This window comes from Pimephales promelas, chromosome 24 (genome assembly GCF_988280905.1).
Source record: "Pimephales promelas chromosome 24, fPimPro1.hap1.1, whole genome shotgun sequence".
NCBI lineage: Eukaryota > Metazoa > Chordata > Actinopteri > Cypriniformes > Leuciscidae > Pimephales > Pimephales promelas.
The window spans coordinates 5,325,230-5,349,406 of NC_142792.1; the positions used below are offsets into that span (position 1 = coordinate 5,325,230).

Sequence of the window (24,177 nt, forward strand, 5' to 3'; positions counted from 1 at the left end):
TAATGATAATACATAAAGCGAAATAGTTCGGTATTGGTCTTGTTGCTGGGTAGATTGTTTTATTCAATGTATTTTTTCAATTAAAAGTAAAATTGAAAAGATAATAAATTATTTTTTATGTGTGAATTATTAAATTGATTTAAATCTTCATTTTTATCAGACTTTCCTCTCAACAAACTGAATCAGACGTGCTGGCCCTTTAAACATTTTACCCACAATGCACCGCAGCCTGCACAGTACACACATGTAAGTTGACAGAAAGAAAACCTGAAGAAAACTAGCAAAGAAAGATGCAGAACGGTGATGTGAACGGAGAAGAGGATGAAGAGTATCAGGTCTTCCTCTCTCTGCACAGTCCCGCTTTAAAAGCGGCAAGAATCCCCCCGGTTTACTGGAAGAGTTTGCATTTAAAACTAGCCAATGAGGTAAATAACACAACCACCACTGCTGTGAATGTATATGTGCCATTTTGACAGCGTATGGAAGTAGTTTTATTTTTATGAAACTGTAAATATTCATAAATAGTTGTATTTAAATAATAGTCTTACTGTCACATGAATAAAACCAAGTACCAAGACTACAGTGTTATTTGAACTTGTATGGGGAGGTAAATTCTTTCTCTTTTAGGTATTTGATGCTGGTGAAGTATTTGGGATTATGCATGTGGAAGAAGAGGAAGATGAGGATGATGAACACAGAGCCAATCCTCAAACTGAGATGGGTTATAAAGTGATTGTGACCAAAGAGAGTGTCCTGCAGGCTGCTGATCCCACCAGGTGAGGACAGCAAAGAGTCGTTTGGCGGAGACTCTTTAAATATATTGGGCTCTCAGTTTTCTGTTATGTAACCAACCCTCCCCTCTCTCACACTCTCTCTTGTTTAGTCACTATATACACACTACACTACCCAACAGACCGTGATGTGTCATTAACCCACATAGGAAAGAGAAAGTTCACCAGGTTCACCAGAGAAAGTTCACCAGAGATGAAAACAGGGTTTTATCTAATCTACAACAGTTTCTTGGCACAAGAGCGAGTAGCATTTTTTTTTCTGGGGAGAGCATATGGATTGGACACAAATATTCTGGAGGCTATTAATTAGGCTAGACTTGTGTAAGAAATGTCTTTTCTATTTCTCAGCTTTGTTCAGAGTAAATGCTTTGTCGACACATTCCTTTGTATAGTATTTAATGTTATGTAAGTCAAACATCTGTTTTATATTAACAAGGACCTCCATTCCTCCCTCTCCCCTTTCTTTTCTCCTTTACATTGTTATACATTTGAGAGCCTTTCAAGTGTGTGGAAATTTAGATGGATATTGACTATGGACTTGTATAAATATTATATAACGTATATTTGATATCTGTATGACGTCATCTCTGATCTTATTGGTCAGATGAGTATAACTCCCACTGTATTTCCAATTTATATTTTGCATGCCAAGTATTAGAAAGCTAAGCTATTTTTCTGGCTCCCCAGTGCAGGTTATTTTCACTTTGTGTTGTTCATTCACAACTAAAAGGACGGAGAAAAAAAGGCACTTCGTGGTTGGAAGACTTTTATTTCTAACAACTTGATAAATATTGTATTTATTTGTATCCCATTGTAAACTCTAGATCCTTCTAAAACATTCCCATAATCTGCTGCAATCAAATATTCCCCTTTACCTTTAGATTAAAGACGCAAGATGTCGATTCTGGGTCCTTGGCGCCAGTGCCTGTAACCAGTTCAATGTTGGATTCGAATGCACTGGGCATTGCCAATATTTCATTATAAAAATCATGAAATATTGATTAGGAAAAATTAATCTTAGACTTGTTTAAAACGTTTTATGAATCATCACAACATGATTTCGTTTTATTTAAAAAAAAAAAAAAAAAATCCAAAGTCTTCACCTGAATTGCGCCTTCTACTTTGCAATTGCACTATAGTACAGCCAATTCCCTTATAAGATAAAACTTTGGACTTATCTTAGTCCTTTATTTACATATGCTTTCAGAAGCACATTAAAAAATATCTATTTTCTTTTCACACCCATTTTATGCAGCACAGACACAAAAGCTTTATTTGGTAATTTTTTTTTATCGCAGCCTTTTAGACCTTTCTCTAGTTTCACACATTTTCTGTGTCTGAGGCAAACGATGAGTTCCCCTTTAAAATTAAATGTGGCTGCTGCCTGCAGCATCTTCTCCTGCGCCTTTCTCTCCTTGCGTTGTCCCTCCAGAGGTGTTCAACTATAAGATCGTCCATAAAAATCTCAACCTTGTCCGATTACCATGGTACATATCCATAAAAAAAAAATTGTATTACAGTGGTGAAGGTTTTTTAGAGTTTTTTGGTGTGCAGACATGTTGATTTTTGTTGTTGTTACAGTTACGTTTGAATGCGTTTACAGTTATGAATTTAGCAAAGTGACTTGCATGTATCAAAGCTATATTTATTATTATTTTTTATTAACTTTTTTATGATCACTTGGAATCAAACCCATAACCTTGCCTTTGCTCTTCTCTATGAACAATAGCAGGAATGCTTGGATTTTTTGGTTGATTTTAAAATAGTTTCTGTCTTTTGGTTTGTAGTGTGTTTCTTGTAGATCACGCCTGGACGTACAGGGTGGAGAGCGCCCGACAGCAGCTGCTGGAGATTCCCGGATTGCTGATCCGTATGGCCAGTCTGATGGGTCTGCCTTTCCACGGAGAGGCACCCGATCCGGACATCGTGGATCTCGTCCTGGACAACATGTGGAAATACAACCAAACATATCAGCTTTCCCAAGGGGTAAGAGAAGGAGTAATATTGAAGGGGCTACATGTACGAAAAAAATTCATTTAATAATAGCCTTTTTTTGCCAATTGCGATGGATTTCCATCTTTAATATCGTTTAATAAAATATCCTGTTCAAGACATTAATATAATCCCGCGGTAACTAAAGAGCCTATCCTTTAGTCGTGTCCTCCAGAGTTAGGTGATCAGTCTATATAAATTTTTATTATATTATAGAAATACTAGACTTCCCCCTTTATATTATAAGTCTCTTCAACCGTGCTCGCACTATAACAACTTGTGCATGTATCCTATACACGTATACATGTTATATATGCTTCCTCTTTGGCTAGGATGTTTGATCAATCAAATATCACAGTGATTATTCTTCTCTCAAAAGAATGATCACCCTCTGAAGTCGTTCTCTTCAGGAAGGGTCCTTCTGGCCCAGTTAGAAAAAAATGACTCTCACTCAATGATCCAAGGTCCAGTCAGATGGTTATAATAAATGTTACAAAATGTATTCAAATAATCAAACGAAAAAGGAATACTTGTTATAGATCATAACTGAATACTAACTAACAGATGGATACTAGCTAGGCTTGAAGCTTCTTGCCCCTGACAACTGCTGGTGTGTCAGGTTGGTGGTCGCGAGAATTTCTCTTCGTCTTCCTCCATATAGTCTTTTCATGCAGCTGGCTTTTGTCCCCTCTAAGTGCACTAAAAGCAACTAATTGAGTGCCGAAGTTATCACGTCACTTTCTAGGCCAAAATGTGGAAGTGAGTTAGCATTTTAGCACTTCCGGTTCCCTCGCCCTAAAGTCTATGGGATTTTTGAATGGGTTTTTGCTAAATCGCCTGAAATAAGGTCTGTGGTGAACAAAGCCTCTAAATATTTTCATGTTTTGATCTATGACATAAAACACACAGTTATAACCTGCTTGTGCTTTTTAAACTTTATTGTGTGGCTTTTCTTGTGTCTTTATATAGGCTTAAAAATGTATACATTTTGGATTAACTTGTAAAGATTATTTTCATAGACAAAACGTGCAAGGGTCACTCTTCAACTCTTTGTTGAACACAGATCTTTTTTTTTTTTTGCCATTTTTCCAAAAGTCTATGTGGAAAATGCATAGCTTTTCGATCGAGGGAACCCATGCGCCGCTAACTTCCGTGTTGTCCTCCAAAATGACGTCATCACTTAGGCAATCTATTGTCTATAATAAGTAACATGCTTGCATTAGACCGCTGTTGTGGAAAGCAACAAGTGGTTAAGAGATATGAGGTCCCTAGTGTATATGATTAATGGCTATAGCTGAGGAGGAAAGGCTCAAAACACAGTAATATATTTTACATGTTCATAGCTCCTATTAGCTCAGACAATTCCCTTAAACAAGTTTCATTATGCTTTTTATTGTGCACTTTTCTACCTCTGCGTTTGAATACAGAGGTTCTGCTGAAGATTCAGAGAAATTGAGGACAGTGCCATCCTCAAAAAGGCCTATTTTCACAATATGTAAGAAAATTTGTGTAATTATAGCCTTTTTTTTCTAATGTGTGAACAGCTTGTAACGTAACCTAAAAATCGAGACCTTACACGACTTTCTAAGTTGTCCATGAAAGCCTATAGACTGATTTTTATGTGAAGGGTTTTTGTCTTGAAAATCATAAGCATGTGATGTTTTATCATGTTTACATCTCGAGATCCTCTCTTCCGTTCTAAGACACACACAATGAATCCTTATGTTCAGGATAATGCTGAAATAGCCATTCTGTAATGTCATTCAAAGAAAAGGAATTCATTCAAACTATACAGTAGTCTCGGTCGCATAACCAGATACTGTATATAGACATGATGCTGGTGAACAAGGGTTTCTGAATTCTACATATACCCCTTTAATCTATCTCTAAGTGTGAGATATGATGTTGCTCCTGATTGTGATTTGATTATAACAATGCTGTTGCAGTCTGCAGAAGAAAAGGTGCCTGTGTGGTACATCATGGATGAATTTGGATCTCAGATTCAGCACTCTTCCCAGCCGACCTGCTGTTTGGCTCCTCTGTTCTACTCTCCGCAACAGATCGCTTACTCCGTGCTGTGGCCACTGCAAGACCTGGAGAATGGAGGTATGCAAACACTAAAACAAGTACAAAATCAGAGCAAAGAAACAATATAAGAATAGTTTTGCATCTCAACTTTCTGTTATACTTTAATATAAATGTAATGTCAGATGCTAGATACCAAAACACAGAGTACACCACACTCCAAACAATATATAAATGTCTTTTCCTAAATTTATTCATGAGTGTTAGACCATCTGTCTTATAATTTAGGTCATGAGCTAAAAGCTAAGGAATGTTCAAGGATGCCTGATGTCTCCAGCATAGATAAGGAGAAGGGAGGGAGATAAATGATATACACAACACACACTGAGAGAAGGTGTTTTATTCTCACAGTGAGTAATGGTTTTGCAGGATTCCCTCTGCAACATAATATATAACACGAACATGCAATTCAAATGATCCCGATGCTGTATGTAAATTAGCTTGACTCTTTAACAAAACAGTCTGCAGTCAAATCCTCTGTAAAGAGACGCTCATTTGTGGATAAATTGAGTGTTACGATTTTTTTGTGTATAATGGAGATTGTGATTCTTCCACGATTCTGAAAAAAAAAAAAACATTGGAGAAATAAACCTAGAAGGAGGTGCAATGGATCTAAATATTTGCTTTGTTTTCACCAGTTTTCAGTTTCAGTTTTCTAGCTTGCTCTTTTTTTTTTTTCTGTAGATCATTAAACCATTACGCTGCCTCAGAAATGAGTTTTGTGAGGTGCCTTTGTGCACAAACGCTCTCTGTGAACTGTGAAGTCATCGCCTGATAGGGCATTGATCTGCCAAGTTTTCGGAAACAGCCTTTTTCTAGTATGAATGGCCTGTCTTTGTCTACACTGATAACAAGCTTCCAGAAACTTGTTTTCTTAAGGGAGAGCATACTCAATCTCCAGGTGTCTGCATGATTTTGTAGCTTTGTGCCAGGCGCGCTGTGGTGGGATAATTCAGCTCTCTCCAGCATTTCCTGATGGATTCTCCCTGTAGGATTTTAGCAGAAATAATTAGACTGTGTTTATGTAGGGCTCTTTACTTTTATTACAATGACAAATCTACATTAGAGTGAACAAGATTTGTTTTTAAGAGTCATTTACTGAAATAAACCAATATCTGTTGTACTGATATTGATATCTGATTTGAAAAGTTTTTAGTATTTAAAGTAGAACCACCGTTTTGTCATGTGCATTTGGATATATTAGGCATTTCTGATGAATCTCTTAATGGTTTATATATTCACTAATGTGTCACACTCATTTTTCGTTGGCTTCTTCTAATCTTGTGATTCTTTGAAAATAAAAAAATATGAATTATGTTTCGGGAACTGGGTTATTATCGTTAAAACTATTAAAAACATTTCTATTAATTTAAATAATGCTGAAATAAAATATTTTTTGTTTAGTAAGTTTAAGTTTATGATGCAAGGAGGAGATCCAGTCAGGTGATAAAATCTATTTTATTTTCTTATCAGCAGACGATCAAATAATAAATAATATTTCATCCATAATCAGGATTAAAAGTTTAATAAAGAAACATAACATGAACCGTGACCTTGTATTCGTGACTTGACAAAAATAAATGTGCGACTAATATGTGACTGAGACAAAGGGCCTTTATTCAAGGGTAGGAGGATGGAACGTGTTTTTTATGATAACATAGAGGAAGTAACAACTAGAGAACGGAGGATGCAACAATGTGTTAGTTATGGGTCATGTCTCTTCATTTAGAGACTATAAAGAAGGAAGAATGCCCTCCCTTCTTTGTCGCACTCTGCAGGCACTCTGTAGACCTTTTCTTGCAAGAAAAAAAAAGACAATTCGTACATGTTTGTATCTTATTCAGTGAGGTCAAATTGTTACATTTTCATATACATTTTATAAAATGTCTCAATTCCCAGATTGGGATCTCCCCAAAACTCTTTCTGGCTTTGTCATTATTGTTCTGTATCTCCTTTCCTCCAGTTTAGCCTGCATCTCCAGTCTCCAGTCAGGACCCCTTTCTCTTTCTCTTTCCCTCCCCTCTCGTCTGATTAGATCTTTTCCAGATGTTCTGGGTTTTGTGACCTCATGAGACCACGGTCTCATTTTTCTTCTCGTGCTGAGGCTTCAGCTTTGTTATAGGACATCTTTGTGACTAAACTTAACTTACAAAACAAAATTTTCAATGGAATAAGGCCAATTGACCAATTAGACATTGTCTTTATTTGGGGGTGTAACTATTTTCTCCTTCCATCACATTAATCAACGTTGTCTTCTCAGTCACATGGTTCCATATAATTCTGCTCTTGCAGTGTATATATTTTAGTAATGATTTCTATAATGAGAATATGATGCATTTATCCCCAGAACTGATTAATATCAGCATTTGGGATTTAACAAATTCAATTAACAATCTGTTGTGGACATTTTGTACCTACAGTAGATCTTAAATAACAATTAAAGAACAAATCTCGAAAGTCATAAGTATACATATTTATTTCTTGCAAGAAAGGCAAGACAGAGTCTGATATGAGAAGGGCAAAAGTCTTCTCCCTTTACAGAGTTCATATACCCAAAAGATCCCCCTCCTCTTCTTATCTTGGGACTAAGGCTCCTGCACGTACACAGGGTTTCAGTTCCCCTAACCAAACATGTCTTGCGCTTTCTCTCGCGCCTAGTCTTATGTTATGCGCTTATGTTGGGGAAATCTGCTTGTTCTAGTTCTAGGAAGAATGTGACTCGCACTCAATGATCCAGTCAGAGATGATTATAATAAATGTTTTATAATAAAGATTTTCAACAGAATTTATTAAAAGAATCAAACGCAGAGGAATACTTGTTACTTGTCATAAATGAGTACTAACTAACAGATGGATACTCTTGAAGCTTCTCGCATCTGACGACTTCTGGTGTGTCAGACTGGGATTGCAAGGAAGAGCGAAGAGTCCCTCTTGGTCTTCTTCTTATATAGTCTTGAATTCGGCTGGATTTTGTTCCTGCAAAGCACATAAGTAAATAGCTAGTGTCTAACTGCCTTTAGCGACATGCCTTTAGAAAGAGACCAGAGATAGGAAGTCCCTCATGCATATGACTAATAATGACTCATGGCTGAGATGTATAGAACAGAACAAAAGCTCCTCTTACAGCAGCACATTTTAAATAGCCAGTTCCCTTACACTGGCTATAGCACACTGACCTAAGGGTTTCTTTACGACCTTTTCTGTATTTGCGTCGAGATGGAAGCGAGGAACATGCCATTCGCTCTCTCTGTATGTTCACATCTGTTTTTTGTTATCTGCATATGTGCTTCCAAAGTGTTTTGGTACTTTTGCAGGAGGTAAATGCAAAGACGGTGGGATTCTCTCCTCCTTTATTATAGCAAGATGGGTCAGGGGGATTATTTGTGGGCCAACAAGGAAAAGAAAACCAGAAACCTATTTATGGACTAATTATTCTCTGTATCATGTTTTCTGAAAAGGATTTGCATGCAGGTATTCTGGTCATTTTATTCATCAGGAGCACTCTCTGTATGTTTCATCAACCGTTCATGTTGGGATTGCGGGTTTTCCTTGGTAGCTGTTGTGTCTGAGACATTTTTCATAATCAAATTTATTCAGTTTGCATGTGCTTTTGCATGCCTTTTGGCTTAGAGAAGAATATTTCCTGATCGGAAATCAAGCATACCACCTTTTGTTTCACTCTGGCTTAGTTATGGGATGCTGTTTTTGAAATTGGTCTCTGTAAGATCAACCAAACGTTTTTTGTTAGGTATGGACTCGATTACTACTATTATGAATTCTATTATCTATTCTATTACTATTATGAATTATTAGAATTATATGAATTCTATTACTATTATCATTACTACTACTTATGAATATTAATAAAACAATAATAATACTCCTAAAAGCAATATTAAATGATAAGCCTATTTATTTGATTTTAAAAAATAAAAATGTACTAACCCCAAACTTTTGAAGGGCAATGTAAATTATCAGCATATAATAATAATTTAATTAAATAATAATATACTTTGACTCATGTCTGGTGATTTGTGGGTTTGTAGACGTATATCTCAGTACATGTTCTGGGCCAAATGTGTCAGGAAATTGTTAGTCTCAATACATCATGCATAAAGGAAAGAAGCTGCTCTTAGTCCCACATGCAAGATGTATTTACTGCAGACATGATAGTTAAGATAATATATTTAATCACTATAACAAAAACATGTGTTCTACTGTGGTCTATTGGAAACTTTAGACTTCTGCTCATATCCTACAGAATGAACTCTCAGTCAAGAGACATCAGGATTAATAAGTAAAAAGAGCATTGAACATACATTTCAAATGATGATAATGATAAACAAACTATATGATTAATTAGATTTGATTAAATGATTAAACATAAACAAGACCTATAGAAATGTTCCTTTTTCTGCTTTTCCTGGCTCTTTTAAGTCAAGCAACTTTGGTTGATTCTTACATCTTTAATGGGCACGTCTGTCTTTATTGACTGGCTGTTTTAGTGAGCGGGTGCTCAACCTCATCCTTTTTATCTCTTGAATGACAGGATCAAATAGATTCCAATCTCTATGACCTTAACGCTCCCTTGGGAACAAAGGGGATTATACCTCTGTGGAATGACTCAGGCCACTTTAGGCTGCCCCTAGGCTGTGAAGATAAGCATGCTTCACTTGTCTGCGCATCATGATAAAAGGCAGATCAAAGATGCTCACTTGAGTCCACCAGTCAGAAATTCAAGTGAGAATGGGAGAAATGGCAACCCTAAACAAATATTAAGATCAGATGTTAAGTGGGCTTTTCACATTCGAACGACACATTTGACTTTCACTGTCCACAGGAAACAAAGGAGATCATCGTTCACACCATTTTACTGGTCTTTTACGGCTTGGTGCTTAAGCCGTCTGCCGTCCGAGTAAAACCTGGCTTGTGAAAGTGATATAGTGATATATGAGCTTGATGTGATTTGATATTCAGATTTTAACATGAGATAACACATATAAAAGTCACGTTTAGTTGGTAGAAATTATTAAATATTTTGCTGCAAAAAGTATATTTCTCAGCACACATGAAAATATGTGAATCAAAGTTCTGTTCATAGTGAGTTCTCCACATTTCCTAAATCCATGGAAAATAAGAGGATGCCACCTCTCATTAACTTGGCTTACAGAAACACCAGTACCTATTGCCTTATGGAAGGCCAGTTTACATCATAGGTTAACGGTACACATTATTTTTATTTGAAAATGTGGATAATTAAAGACATTTTCATTTTTGGGTGAACTATCCTTTTACTCACTCTCAAGTTGTTTCTAACATGTATGTATTTCTTTCTTCTGTTAAGCAAAAAAGAAGATATGTCTGTAACCAGACAGTTCATGGGGCCCCATTGACTTCCATAGTATTTATTTATTTATTTATTTATTTTACATACTCATCTGTTTCCTCTGATTCTCCTGAAGGCTGTTGTTTTGACATCCTCACATGGTTATCATATACATATACAACCCCTGTAGACACAACATTAGATAAAACATAGACACTATATTTTTTCCTTCAAGGTTGAGTGGCAGCACATCACTGGAACACGGCAATACATCCACACAAAGCAAACTTGAGCTGATATAAACTACTACTTAAGATTCATTGTCACATTTTAACATGTTTGCGTTCACACAGCAACAGATACGGTTGTCATTTCTGTACTTGAGTCCTTAATACAGTTATGTTGTTCACACACAGTTCAGTTGTTTATAGGAGTGACAATCACATTCTATAACTGAATCGAACATTTCAAGACTCAAACCTGTATTTCAATCCATATTAATGTAGCCATATATTGCTCAAACTGATGCAACAAATATTTTGTTTCTCAGTTGATGAAGTTCAAAGAAAAAAAGAATAAGTTGAAAGAAACAAAGAAGACGAATGCAATACGTCTACCTAGACACTTCATACTAGGCTAGAGTATGTGACAGAGAAGTACCCGTTGTGATGGATTTTCACGATTAATACTGTTATAAATGATAAAATATCCCGTCCTTGATATTAATATAATCTCGCGGTAACTAAAGAGCCTATCCTTTAGTCGTGTCCTCAAGAGTTAGGTGATCAGTCTATATAAATTTGTATTCTGTTATTGAAATAATAGATTTCCCCTCTATACCCTTTTGGTACTCTTCAACCGTGTTTGCAATATAACAACTTGTTATATATATCCTTATACATACACACATGTTATATGGTGCCTCTTTGGCTAGGCTGTTTGATCAATCAAATATCACAGTGGTTATTCTTCTCTCAAAAGAATGCTCACCCACTGAAATCGGTGTTTTCAGAAAGGGCCCTTCTGTCCCTATGAGAAGACTTCAATGATCCAAGGTCCAGTTAGATGATTATAATAAAAGTTTGCAAAATTTAGTACGATAATCAAATAAAAAATTATTACTTGTTACAGATCATAAATGAGTACTAACTAACAGATAGATACTAGCTAGCCTTGAAGCTTCTCGCCTCTGACAACTGCTGGCATGTCAAAGTGTTGATTGCGGGAAATGAATCTTCCTTTCTCTTTTTATAGTCTTTTTATGCTGACTTCCCTCTAAGCACACTACATGTTTGCAAAGCAAGACCATTGTCTCAGACATGAGGTATGTACAAAATAGCTGATGCAGAGTAATAAAAAAGGATATTTCATAATGAGCAATGTTCTTAGTAGAAAATAGCTGATGCAGAAGGAGAAAGGATGTTTCAGACAACATCACAAGATTAAAAGTTCAAGATACAATAATGCATCTAAATCTTCAGAGCTTCTATTAACTCGGACAGGGTTGTTGTCTCAGGCTTCTTATTGTGTCCTTTGGATGAAGACAGAGGTTCAGATTTTGAGAAAGCACAGCCAATGCCATTCTCGGATGGGCCTATTTTGACACTGTTGAAAAGCATAGATTATTTCAACCATAATTGTAACTTTTTAAAGGTCATGTGAATGTCTAGCAGTGACATGTCAAGGTGCAGGATAAATTTGAACAACAAATGTGGTTTCGACTCCAGTCTTAAGTGATCACTATCCCTGGGCCCAAGCAAATGTGAATGAGTTCCTATTAAATCTTTGCAGAAATATAAAATTTTACAGCTTTACAGCTATCATGAGAACAGCAAAATAAGAATAAAACATCAAACTTTAGAACTTTTGATTCATTTGCATGACGATCAAATCCGTTAATTACAAAATAACTGCATATTTCTGTAATAGCCAGATTAAATAAATATAAACTGAAGATCTGGCAGATAACAAAATACAGATATTTTCCTTAAATTCATTGCATACATTCTGCTATTAATGTATGCAATGAATTTAAGGAAACTATGATTTCCATCCATTAAATAATAAAAGATTTTAATTCACCTCTTCATTATAAAGATGTTTTATTCAAATTTCTGCCTTTGATTTGATTAGAGTTATGACATTTGTGACATTAATCAGAGGAGGTGACGCGTGATTTTGCATACGGAGAAGGAGACGCTTTAGTGAGGAGATGCCGTCTGTTGCCATGGCTACCCGATGACCTTGAGGCAGTGAGCGATGACATCCGGGAACCGTCTGACCTTTACTATGAAGTGAGTGAATTTAATCATCTTAAAAATATTATTTGGAAGTGTTACTTTGTCTATGTGGCATCTTATTTGGTTGTTGGCATTCCTACTTGTAATATGTCAGACTGTTTCGCTGTTTTTGTGGACCTCTTTTTGATCCAAAAAATCAAAAGTACCATTTTCTCTCTACACCACTGAACTTTTCCAGACGATTCTACAAGAGAACAAAGAGACGCTTCCTGTGGACATCCAGCCTTTTGTTGTACCAGATGGAAAAGTTTTAAAGTAAGCCTTTATGTTGAATGTCAAGTATTGTTTCATTGTGGTCTTTGCCACTCTAAAGTCTTATTTCCATTTCATAATTATTTCTACATTATTTTGTAGAGTATAAAATACATTATGTGTATTTAAATAGCTGTGTGTGTGAGTCAGAACGAGAATGAGGATCTGGAACATGTCTCTGCATGCAACTTCATGAACGACTATAAATCTTGGGTCACTGTGTGGGCAGTTGAGTTCTCTATCTAGATCCTTCATTCTCCAAGGCCAGGGAGGTTTACAAAAACTGCATGGCATTAAAGGGTAATGAAATGGTCAGGCATTTTTTTTTTTTTTTGCATGACCTAAGGTGAACTTTTTTACTGTTCTTAAAGAGGTCAAACTCCCGTAAGCCTTATGCACCACCCGACAGACCATAAAGAGTTCAAAATGTCTTAGAATAAATGGTGCTGATTGTATCTTAGCTGAACATCTTGCAGAAATGACATGTCTGTATTGTGTATGGTATTAAGATTGATGCATTTCTGACACCTCAGAAGATTTATACATTTTCTGACACCTTCAGACAATGTGTGCTTGGCCCCCCTTTCCTGGTGTGAAACCACAGGGGACTGAAACGTCCCTTGCAAGCATACATGCTCTTATCATATGAAAAGAGGAACTTAGTCCGGTGCTTTGAAGCATCTGCATAAGAAGGAGATTATTTTCTGTAATTGTCAGTCCTAACCCTGCTCCTTCACAACCTGTCTTTTCTCAGAGAGCTCTCTAAAACAACGTACCTTTAAACAAGAATATTATACTCAAGAGTGGTTTTGAATTATATTTTCCTTAAGAGATATTACGAGTCATATTAACTGTTCATTCTTAAACTTTTAATCCTGTTTATGGATTAGTTAATTTTACTTCATTTATTATTCGAAATGTCTGCCGTGAAGAAATAAATTTGACTTAATCCTCTGACTGGATCTCCTCCTTGCATCAGTTTTGGGAACGAGAGGCCTCGACTCATCACATATATTCTCTTAATAGCAGAATGAGTGTCTCAGGTCACCATATGTGAGCACATTGCATTCTCTTACAGGCATCTGCACACACACATACTGTCAAAAACATATATATAATAGAATAACAACTCAACATAAATGGCTATATTCACATTGATCGCACCTGATTAATTTACATTCTGAAATATTCCATAGTATTCAGTTTGTCTTTTCTTGTATGCACAAATCAGGGTCTACACTGAGATGAAGCAAGTTTTAGACCTTCTGAAACATCCACGTTTCCAATTCACTGAAAACGAGGAAGAGGCTGACATAATCTGGACCTTCTCCCATATCCGAGAATATCGGTGAGCAGCTTTACACACACACATGCACACTTCGATCCTATCCCTAAACCTAACCCTCATGCAAACATTTTCTGCAATTTTGCATTTTAATTTAGACATTGTTTTACTTGATGGTGTTTTTTACCCTTGTTGAGGATGGAAATGTTCCACAATTTGGGCAAAACCTGGCCCACACACTTTAGTCTGTCTCCCTTGGCAATTGGTGATCTGTTACTTTTCTTGTTGCACTTAAATACTTTGGTTTGATCAACTGACTAATAGGAAACTGAGTGAGGAACGGCCTCATGTGCTGCTCAACCAGTTCCCCTGTGAGACGGTGCTGACCACTAAAGACTGCCTGGCATCTGTGGCACGGAGAGCCAGGGGAGGTCAGGGGGCTCCGTGGCTCCCCAAGACCTTTAATCTACAGACTGAGCTGCCTCAGTTTATCCAACATTACCTGCAAAGACAGGAGAGGTGAGCGTCTGTCCGATCAGTGCTGCAAAACTAATTTGTAACAGATTGTGGTAATTCTCTCAAACTATGTTATCAGACTAAACGTGCTAGGGTAAAAGAGAAACGTCCAGGAGTCTATTCAGACAGCGACTGACTGAACAGAAAAACGCACACACATTACAATGTTGCGCAGAATAGATGTCCTTGTATTTGACTGGTTACATCAACAGTTTCCCATTGTTAGCCACTTCCAAAAGTCTACTCTGGTATCGAAGTGGCCAGGTGCCTTTTGCTGTCAGGTCAGAATTTCTGGATAAACATCCCTTCTAGCTCATTTAACCTATACCAGTAAATCTAGGTGTATCCCTACATTCATGTGAACCAATAACTCATTACTAACAACAACCATTAATACAATTCATACTCACCCTCCGTGGAGATACTTCCGTGGAGTCCTGGTGACCTCTTGCTCTCGCAAGAATTGATCTAATGCTCTTATTGTTGCTTATAGAACTGGTATTGTGACGTGGGGTAAAAAACTATACCACTTTTGTCTCTATAAAATGAAAATTTATTTATACAAACGATTATAACACTGGTTACAAAATGTGTGGTAATAGTAGCAACAAAAGAAAAGGTTACAGATTATAATTCCTCAGTATCTCCCAACTTAACAGGGCAGTCCTGTATAAGTGGTTCAGTCACAAAGGTTTTAGCATACACAGTTCAAGCATCAAATGAAAATTTAACCTTGTCTTGTTAAGAGCATGTTAAGTTAACATCATACAGCTAAGCAGTTAGATCAAAAAGCTTTTCCAGCAAGCTGGACTGAAGAATGATTACCTTCAGGGATGCACGCAAAAATCTTGAATCAAGATGCAACAACTAACACTGAAAAAGCAGCCTTATTTATACTGGCTGTGTGACACAATCTTTTAGACCATCTGGGTTTTTCCAACAGATAACACTTGCGACACAAGAGTCATGCGACTCCTAGTTCCTCTTTGGAGACTTCCTGAGCAGACACACTTCTCCCTGAGTGTGCATTTTTCCTCCCTTTACGAGTCTTGGGTTTTCTGAATGTGTGCATGCATATAAGTCCATATGTGTTTTTGTAAATTCATTAAAATCTACATCCTGCCGTACATTGCGCAGAATAGATTTCCTTCTATTTGACTGGTTACATCGACAGTTTCCCATTGTTAGCCACTTCCAAAAGTCTTAATCATATAACAGATCTAATTAAAGCATCTTGCTCCACTTACTTTTGTGGCTGTTGTTAGACGGCCTTTTGAACTTCCTAAAAATTGCACAATACTTTTTGAAATATCGGATTTCACTTTCAACATAAGAATATAGCCCAGGGTTCCCACTGGTCCTTGAAAGTTTGTAAGTCTTGATTATTATTTTTTTTCAAGGCCCTGGAAAGTTCTTGAAAATAAACATGCATAGATAAAGGTCCTTGAAAGTGCTTTTAATTTATTTTGTGCAAGAAAAACCCGGTCCGCTAATGTGTTATTTCGCCAACACTTCGTGGCCTATGCACCAGTGATGCGCGGGTCAATGCATAAACAACCCGCACCCGGTTTTCAACTAACCCGCCCGCAACTCGGACCGAAAAAAAAGAAAGAAAATATTGTACCCGACCTGCTTCCTGACCCGCATTTTTTAAAAGTAGTTGCTCATCTTAGCATCATTGAGCCATAAACGTATAACACAAATGTGCTCATTTTGGATCAACCCACGCATCACTGCTATGCACACTTGCTTGATTTGCGTTAGTTGCACGCATTTACGCGTGAAGGGTTAAGTCAAGTGTTAAACTACTACAAAGGTACCTTAAAGGAGAACTCCGGCACAAAATGAACCTTTGGTCTAATAACACATTGGTACCTAGTCGACCGTTCTCTGTTTCCGTCACTGGATACAAAGCAAATGATCATTATTAATCGATTTTAGTCCAATATGAAATTCTGCATAAATGATGGTCCTAAGATGAAGTCAAGCTCATTTATTGTCTGTTATTATTTGTAGTGTATAATGTGTCGATGATAATTTCAGAGGCCTGGACAACCACTGGATCTGCAAACCTTGGAACCTGGCCCGCGGTCTGGACACACACACCACGAACAACCTCAACTACATAATCAGACAGCGAGAGAGCACCCCAAAGGTATACATACACACTCACACACACACAAGCCTGTTATCCCACTTTCTGTACTGAGTCTGAGCCTACAGAATTAGATATTAAAATACAGCTTGAGAGTTGAAAGAAAAAAATACAGCTTGAGAGTTGTCCCAAACATTTGGTCAACATTTGCTGGCCTGTTGTTACAAGTGTGACAACTTACACCTGGAGTCTGCTGAAAGTCTTTTGGAAAGATTGGCAATTAAACAACAGAACAATGAATTTAACACACAGTCAAAAATGTAATCTGTCATGGTCTATTGAAAGAGCAGCACAAAAGATGGCCTGTTGTACTCCAGAAAAGAAGGCTGGTAGTAAGTCATGGGAGGGCTGGAGTCCCTCTCTCTATGAGTCTCCCCTGAAGGCTTAGTCTCTTTCACGTGCTTTATAAAACATTTGATGGTCACTTCGGGCAGAATAAGACAGAAAACAGTATCTTCGCCCTTCAGGGTTAAATGTCTTTTGGACTTAGCTGGAATGCAGGACCTCAAATAGTCCCACGGCACTGAAACAAAGTAACTCTTTCACACAGACCTGAGGAAGAATTAACTACTTTACATTTATTGCAAAATAAGGATAATAATGAAATCACAGAATAAAATCAGCTATGCAAAAAAGAAAGACAAGGCTCTTGCCATACTGTTTCTTTTATAATTGAATCATTCTCTGAAACTTCTTTCTGACCTACCAGTTGTTCACTCCTTGCCGTCTACGCTGTTTTTGCCTTCTTTGTATTATTTGACGACATTGCTTTTACTTGTGGTTTTCACCCTTCATATTTACCACCTTGTGCCCTTTCAGCAACCTTTGTTCTCCAAATTAATGGTCACTACATAGCAAATGATTTTTAAAGACAAAATCAACTGGCATTTTGTTGTGGAGATAAGTCTTCTCAATCATGCAAACGTAATCCTCAAGATGCAGAGTTCCAGAAGTCAATAAGACTTTATTGGACAAGGCTGAATGGAGTAATGATGCTGAAAGTTCAGCTTTGCATCACAGAAATACGTTAAATTTTACAATAAATTCAAATAGAAAAAAGTTTAAATTGTAATAATATTTCACAATATTACTGTTTTTTAATCAAATATTTTTGTAGCCTTGGTGAGCATAAAGGGATTTCTTTCATAGACACTAAAAACTTTTGAACAGTAGGGTATGGGTTAGGGTCTACGGCCACATTCACACAGCAGCAGAATATGTCAATTCAATTCAGCAGAGTCAGATCTTGGTCTTGCAGAAATTGCGCAGAGTCGAGGTTTCAGATCTCAGAAGAACAACTTTATTGAGCAGTTCAACAAAGTGACATGGTGGCCAGAGCATCTGAAATTAAGTTGGTCTGAACTCCCCATATTATACTCTTTCCTTGTCGGAGCTGACCAATTGGTGCCTTTACTCGTATCTCTTCTCTTCTGCTCCACCTCTCTATTTCGCTACCATTATCATTTACTCAACCTTATTTTTGTTTTAACTGCGGCGAAGCATATGCTCACATGTTTTTTAAAAATGTTTTTTTTTTCACATGTTCTAATAAAAACTAAAAAGCTAATAAAAACGAATGACCATGAGCACTTAGGCACATTCTTGCACGTTTAATTGTATAACATGAGTGGATTCATGGATACGGCCTTTCATCCCCTGACCCCTGCCTTTCAGATGGTTTTAGGCACTTACACAAACATGACCCTTGCCTTTCACATGCTTTTAGGCACTTACACAGAAACAGACATGTGTATTCTTCTTTAATGACTAAGACAAGTAGATTTCTCCAACAAATACAGTTGTCAGTCCTGTATGAGTCCTTAATTCCGTTACGTTCACACATTGTTCAGTTATTTACAGTAGTGACAAATGCATTCTACAACCAAACCCTTACCTGTACTTTTTCAGGACAAACGCATTCTCAGAAACCCCTTGCTGTGTGAACCGAACCGGACAACTAGTTTTCTGTTACTCGTACAGTGTGAGATTCGCTCTGTGCTGCACAAATGTGTGTGTGCTATGTGTTGCGGGTTTTCATATGTGGTTTCGGTGACTTAAAGCAATGGAGATATGAGTTTTGTGTTACATGAAGATTTTAGATGCAGTCACTGTTCACTACCAGACCTCCTGCCATCGGTTTTGTGTTCTACACATGCTCCACTCCCCACCCAGAAATAAAAGCTGCTGTCAGGTATAGACGATTTGACAGATGAACTCGCGGCTCGATTGGACTCTTGACGTATCTAAAGTGATAAGACTTTTCAGATTTATGGATGTCGCCATCTTTGATATTACTCTCGATCATTGGTTACCGATAAGATAAGACAGGCTTGACTCCTATTGCACGTTTATAAGTTAATGTGTGAACGGAATATTTGGAGACTCAAAACGCACTCTAAAAACTGGCGTTGTGAACAAAGCCTAGTGTGATTTGATGTAGACGTCTGTGAAAATTGCAAAAGCAATGACATCTGATGACATTATGTTCCTTCACACCTATGATGACTTGAACCTGTGTGTGTCTCTCTCAGGTGGTGAGTAAGTATTTGGAGGACCCCGTGCTGTTTCACAGAGATGAGGTGGGCATGGTGAAGTTTGACATCCGCTACATGGTGCTGCTGCGCTCTGTGGAACCGCTGCGTCTTTATGCATATGACGTGTTCTGGCTGCGTTTTGCCAACAAGTAAACCTCCACACACATTCGACATCCTTTAGATCCTTTATCTGAAAACCCTTTGTTCAGAACTAATCGTATAAATGGCAGGTGGCTTAAGTATTTTATGACAGTTGAAATAGCTCCAAAAACAGTGGGAAACCAGGTCACCTAACGCGGTCAGGGAGATAACAGAGCTGTATGTCCTGATTCTTACCATGAATTTAGCTTGATGAATGAGAAAACGTGAAAGAATGAAAGTATAAAGGTATTGAAAAATATTTGATTATATGTGATTGTGTTTTATTTGTACTTTTAGTTCATCATGAAATCAGCAAACATGTCTATGCGTTTACATTAATCATACAGCATCCTGTCTGCATATTTTCATACGTCACTGCATTACAATGCTTGTCTTTCTGTCCAGGCCTTTCTCGCTGGATCACTTTGACGACTATCAAAAACACTACACAGTGATGAACTACGCCGAAGACGTGCAGCTCAAACAAGTACAAAAACTCTCCTCAGGGTTTATGCTTAGGTCTGTAAGGTTAATCTCAGATGACCAATGTTTTTATTTCCCATCAGATTCACTATGATGAATTTATCCCCATGTTTGAGAGCCAGTATCCACAATATCCATGGAAACAGGTTGAGGTATGACTTCACATTTTCCATACAGTGGTCCTGTTGTGAAATATGCTCAGGATTGGTTACACAAATTCTACACATCCTACACAGTGTTCCCACTTCAGGTTTCACTTCCTAATTCTTCCGTTTATGAACATATTGAAGCCAATATTCAATAATTGTATCCAATGAAAGTCATCTTTGATAATCACAATTACATATGTAAATGTTTTTTTCCTGTGAAACATGCCTTAAAATATCTTGGATGTAACTCAACACCCTTGCTTCATTTAGTATATTAGGATCTATGAAATTAGTCATTCATGTTTCAATGGTCACTTCCAAGGCTTGTTTGGGCCTTTTCAAGGAGGTTTTGGCACGTGGTATGACTATGGACTATGGACTTTTTCTAGTCCAAAGTGGGCCAATTGGGGCTTGGGGAGGGGTCATGAACAATGGCAGTGTTTATCTGGAGAGGGTCAACATAGTTGCTCATTTCCCTTGTTTTTCATTTCAGGCCACCAGCTAACCTCAGAATTTAAGATGTTTAAAACAAAATGAAAGAATAGAACAAAGAATAGGGAGGAAGAGAAACACACACAACTCTCAAGGTGAAGTTACTCCAGACAGTTACTGTTATCTGCCCTTATCTGTCCAGTGAACATTCACATGGGGAAGGGAAGAAACTAGAAAGGAGTCTCTCAGATCTTGACCTGTGATCGTAAGCACTTAAATCAGTGAACGCAAGAAAATGTGCATACTTGGGTGTGTGTAAGTTCATATAGCACTTCTAGAAGAGACAAAATAATTAAAAAACAACTGATGCAAGGAGATCCAGTCAGATGATAAAATCAATTTTTATTTCTCAGCAGCAGATGATCGAAATAATATTTCATCTATAATCATGAGTAAGAGTTTAATAAAGAAACATAACTTCTAATACTTTTTAAATAAAATATAAGTCACACTCCGAGTATAATATTCTTGCCTATAGAAAAACAAAGTTGTCGAGAGATCTCTCTTGCAAAGAAAAGGTTGTAAAGGAGCTACGGTCTGAGTCTAAAAGAGGGTTGACTATACACAGAAAATATTTCTTCCTTTTTATACAGTTCATTTAGATGAGCAAAACCAATTTCCTTTTTCAATTGCAAATTGAAAGTAGATAACCTCACCAGACACAACTGCAAGATCCGATATCTGGCCTTTGTGGTTTAGTGGTCCCTAGGGGGAAAGTATGGTTTGTCATATCATGGGTGTCGCTGGTAACAAACTAACCAATCAAAGTCAAAGTTGTTGTCAAGGTTACTTTAGAGTCGTCGAAGGGCAATTATTTGTACAGCCAGCAGAAAAACACAAGGCACAACATTACCACAAGGTATAAAGCACACATAGTCTCTAAAAATACATAGTACATTATAAAAGTACATTAAAGCAGTTCTGACAATTTATTTAATTTTGAGATCGAAGTCGGGATAAAAGAGTTTCTATATCTATTTGACCTGCATCTGGGCATGGAGTACCTACGACCTGAGGGGAGTAGCTTAAACTGGCAGGACAAATGATGGCTGGGGTCAGCTGCAATAGTAGGAGTAGATGTGGGAGAGGGGAGGGAAGTTAATACCTGCAATCTTGCTACGTTCTAACAATGCTCTCTAGTCGGTTTTTGTTCTTTGCAGACAAGGAACCAAACCAACAGATAAAACATAAAGTTAAAACAGACTCAAGAAAACAAGAATGAAACATTTTCATCAGAGTGGGTCAATGTTAAAATTCCTCAATCTATGAAGAAAATACATTCCCTGCTGGGCTTTAGCACAAACAGCGTCAGTGTGAGAATCAAAACATAGCTTACTGTCAATTGTTGTACCAAGGTACTTTGTATTCCTGTACCACCTCGATGGGCTGGCCATCAATGATAGTGAGGGGGAGACATGGGCTCTGTTTCCTAAAATCAATAATTAGTTCTTTCGTTTTGGACGCATTTATGTTTAAAAGGGACTTTAAATTGTGGTGTAAGTGTAAGTGTCATTGTGCAAAGTTATTTGTTGTTCTTTTGAATGTTGTTTGTTGCAGGCAGATGTCTTTAAAGCGTTCTCGGAGCTCTTCCAAGCAGCTTCCTGCCGTCCTGCTCCATACGGGATCTGTGCGAACCCCTCCTCCAGAGCCATATACGCCATTGACCTCATGCTGAAATGGGACCAGACGGTGGGAGGTACATCCTAGACGCTCAAAACACACTCCCCTATATTAATGCTACATATATTTCAGATTAGAACACCTTTTACTTTTTTGTTTTGGAGAGAAGTACAAAAAAACAAAAAACAAAAAAACATGAAGGTGTTATTTAGTCTAAATACACGTGTAATCAGCAGAAAATAATTTGACCGTGAGATTTGAATTGCCTTGTTTTGTAGTGGTAACATAATGAACATAAACAAAACATTGTGACCCGGAGCCAAAATAAATTCAGAGCGAGGACATGCGTCATGGGAAAAGAAGTGGAACGTAGTTGTAAGTGAAAATGCAAAGGACTCACATTGGTTAAATTGAATGATTTTTCTTTTTTCAGGAGAACGTGTGATGCAGCCTCAGATACTGGAGGTTAATTTCAGCCCAGACTGTGAGCGGGCCTGTCGTTATCATCCCAGCTTTTACAACCACATGTTCCAAACACTGTTCCTGGATCAGATAGAACAGTGTCCTGTCACTCAGATTTTATGACCAACCAGATTTCCAGTGCTAAAATAACGTTTCACCGTAAATAAAGATGACTTAAGCCACTTTAACACAGTGTTTATATGTCATCAGGTTGTTGTGCTCTATGTAGCAGTTACACAGATGAATCACTTGTGTGAGGATGTGTGGATTGTTCACTCCTGAATCTGATAACTTTGATTTTAGTGTTGTAATGCAAAATGTAGTATAATGATCAGAAACGGAGGGAAATTAAGTACAAATATTAATATAAATATGTTTGATGAGAACGGTATGTTTATTAATATTTGTTAGATCTTTTCTTTATTTCGGTTTTGTCATTTAAGTCAGGAATGATTCAGCTGAGAGATTTAGCCATTTAAGCAAGCTTTTTTTACATGTTCAAGGGGTGGTGTGGTGATCATCCAATAAGAATATACATTACATCATAAAAAGTCCTTTTATGGAAAATCTCTACTCCATCCTGCTTTCCTAGATGAAATACATGCATACAGAGTGTATATTATGATTTAATGCAAAAAAAAGCAATATGCAATAAATAAAACTTATTTATTTTTAATAATATCCAGGGATCTTTTGCCATTTGAATTAATATTCGCAAAACTATTCAAAAACGATTTGACTGCTTTACTGAAAAGAATCGGCTCAAATGATTTCTTGTGATATCTTGTGTTTCCCTTCATTCACAGGGTATCTTACTTATATTTACTCTGCAAAGTTCCTGTATTATTTTCCTTCAATTTACTAAAAAGTTTGATTCCCGTTGACTCAAATTATTAATCATTTGTTGTTCATTTATTTATTGATGCTGTGAGATCTTTATGGCAGTGGCAGATGATAAAATAATAAAAGAGAAAATATTTCGGAATAATAAGGAATTAAGGTTTAATAAAGAACCATAACATGAACAGTTAAAATCACTTATAATATGTCTAAATAAAATCTTAGTGTAAAAATATTCTTGCCTAAGGAAAAGCAAAGTGGTCGAGAGCTCTCTATCTATAACAGATTGTAAAAGAGCATGTAGACTAATTTATTCGGAAAATATACAGAAAATTTGTCTCCCCTATACAGTTAACTTGGATGAGCAAAGCCAAGTTACCCTTTTCGTTGTAGTACATTTGGAACAAGGTACGCCCACCAGACAAATACAAAAGTCTACCTAACTGGTAGTTTGTCATATCATTCTGGACCATATGTGAAAGAAAATTGTTAGTCTCAATCCATACAGTATCAAGAGCTGCGTTTGCCTTTCCTCATAGATGTTTTCTCTGCCTACATGGTATTTAAAAATACATCTCAGCACTTTAATAAGTCTAATGGAAACTTTAGATAGAGCATTAAACATACATTTCATATGATAATAATAATAGGAAACACAATAAACTATATGGTTACTTAAGATTTGATTGGTTAGATTTGATTAAGTGATAAAACCTCAAAACGAGATATAAAACAAATTCTACTTCATGAGTAA

At 37.0% G+C, this 24,177-nt stretch overlaps 1 protein-coding gene across 1 annotated transcript; it reads left to right on the forward strand.

The window, feature by feature from the left end:
- The first annotated feature begins 204 nt into the window (after window positions 1-204).
- Window positions 205-23,264, forward strand: ttll12 (tubulin tyrosine ligase-like family, member 12). Its single transcript, XM_039667714.2, has 14 exons — window positions 205-425; window positions 628-776; window positions 2,579-2,777; window positions 4,730-4,889; window positions 12,355-12,488; window positions 12,673-12,749; window positions 13,978-14,094; window positions 14,356-14,550; window positions 16,591-16,702; window positions 19,234-19,385; window positions 19,783-19,864; window positions 19,944-20,012; window positions 22,059-22,197; window positions 22,555-23,264. Exons 1-14 carry the CDS (start codon window positions 291-293, stop codon window positions 22,704-22,706), a joined length of 1,872 nt encoding a protein of 623 aa, XP_039523648.2. The 5' UTR covers window positions 205-290; the 3' UTR covers window positions 22,707-23,264.
- Window positions 23,265-24,177: the final 913 nt, after the last annotated feature.

Coding starts and splice junctions, on each gene's coding strand:
- ttll12 (XM_039667714.2), top strand. CDS start 291: ATGCAGAACGGTGATGTGAACGGAGAAGAGGATGAAGAGTATCAGGTC. Junction 2,778..4,729: donor CATATCAGCTTTCCCAAGGG/GTAAGAGAAGGA, acceptor ATGCTGTTGCAG/TCTGCAGAAGAAAAGGTGCC. Junction 12,489..12,672: donor CGTCTGACCTTTACTATGAA/GTGAGTGAATTT, acceptor GAACTTTTCCAG/ACGATTCTACAAGAGAACAA.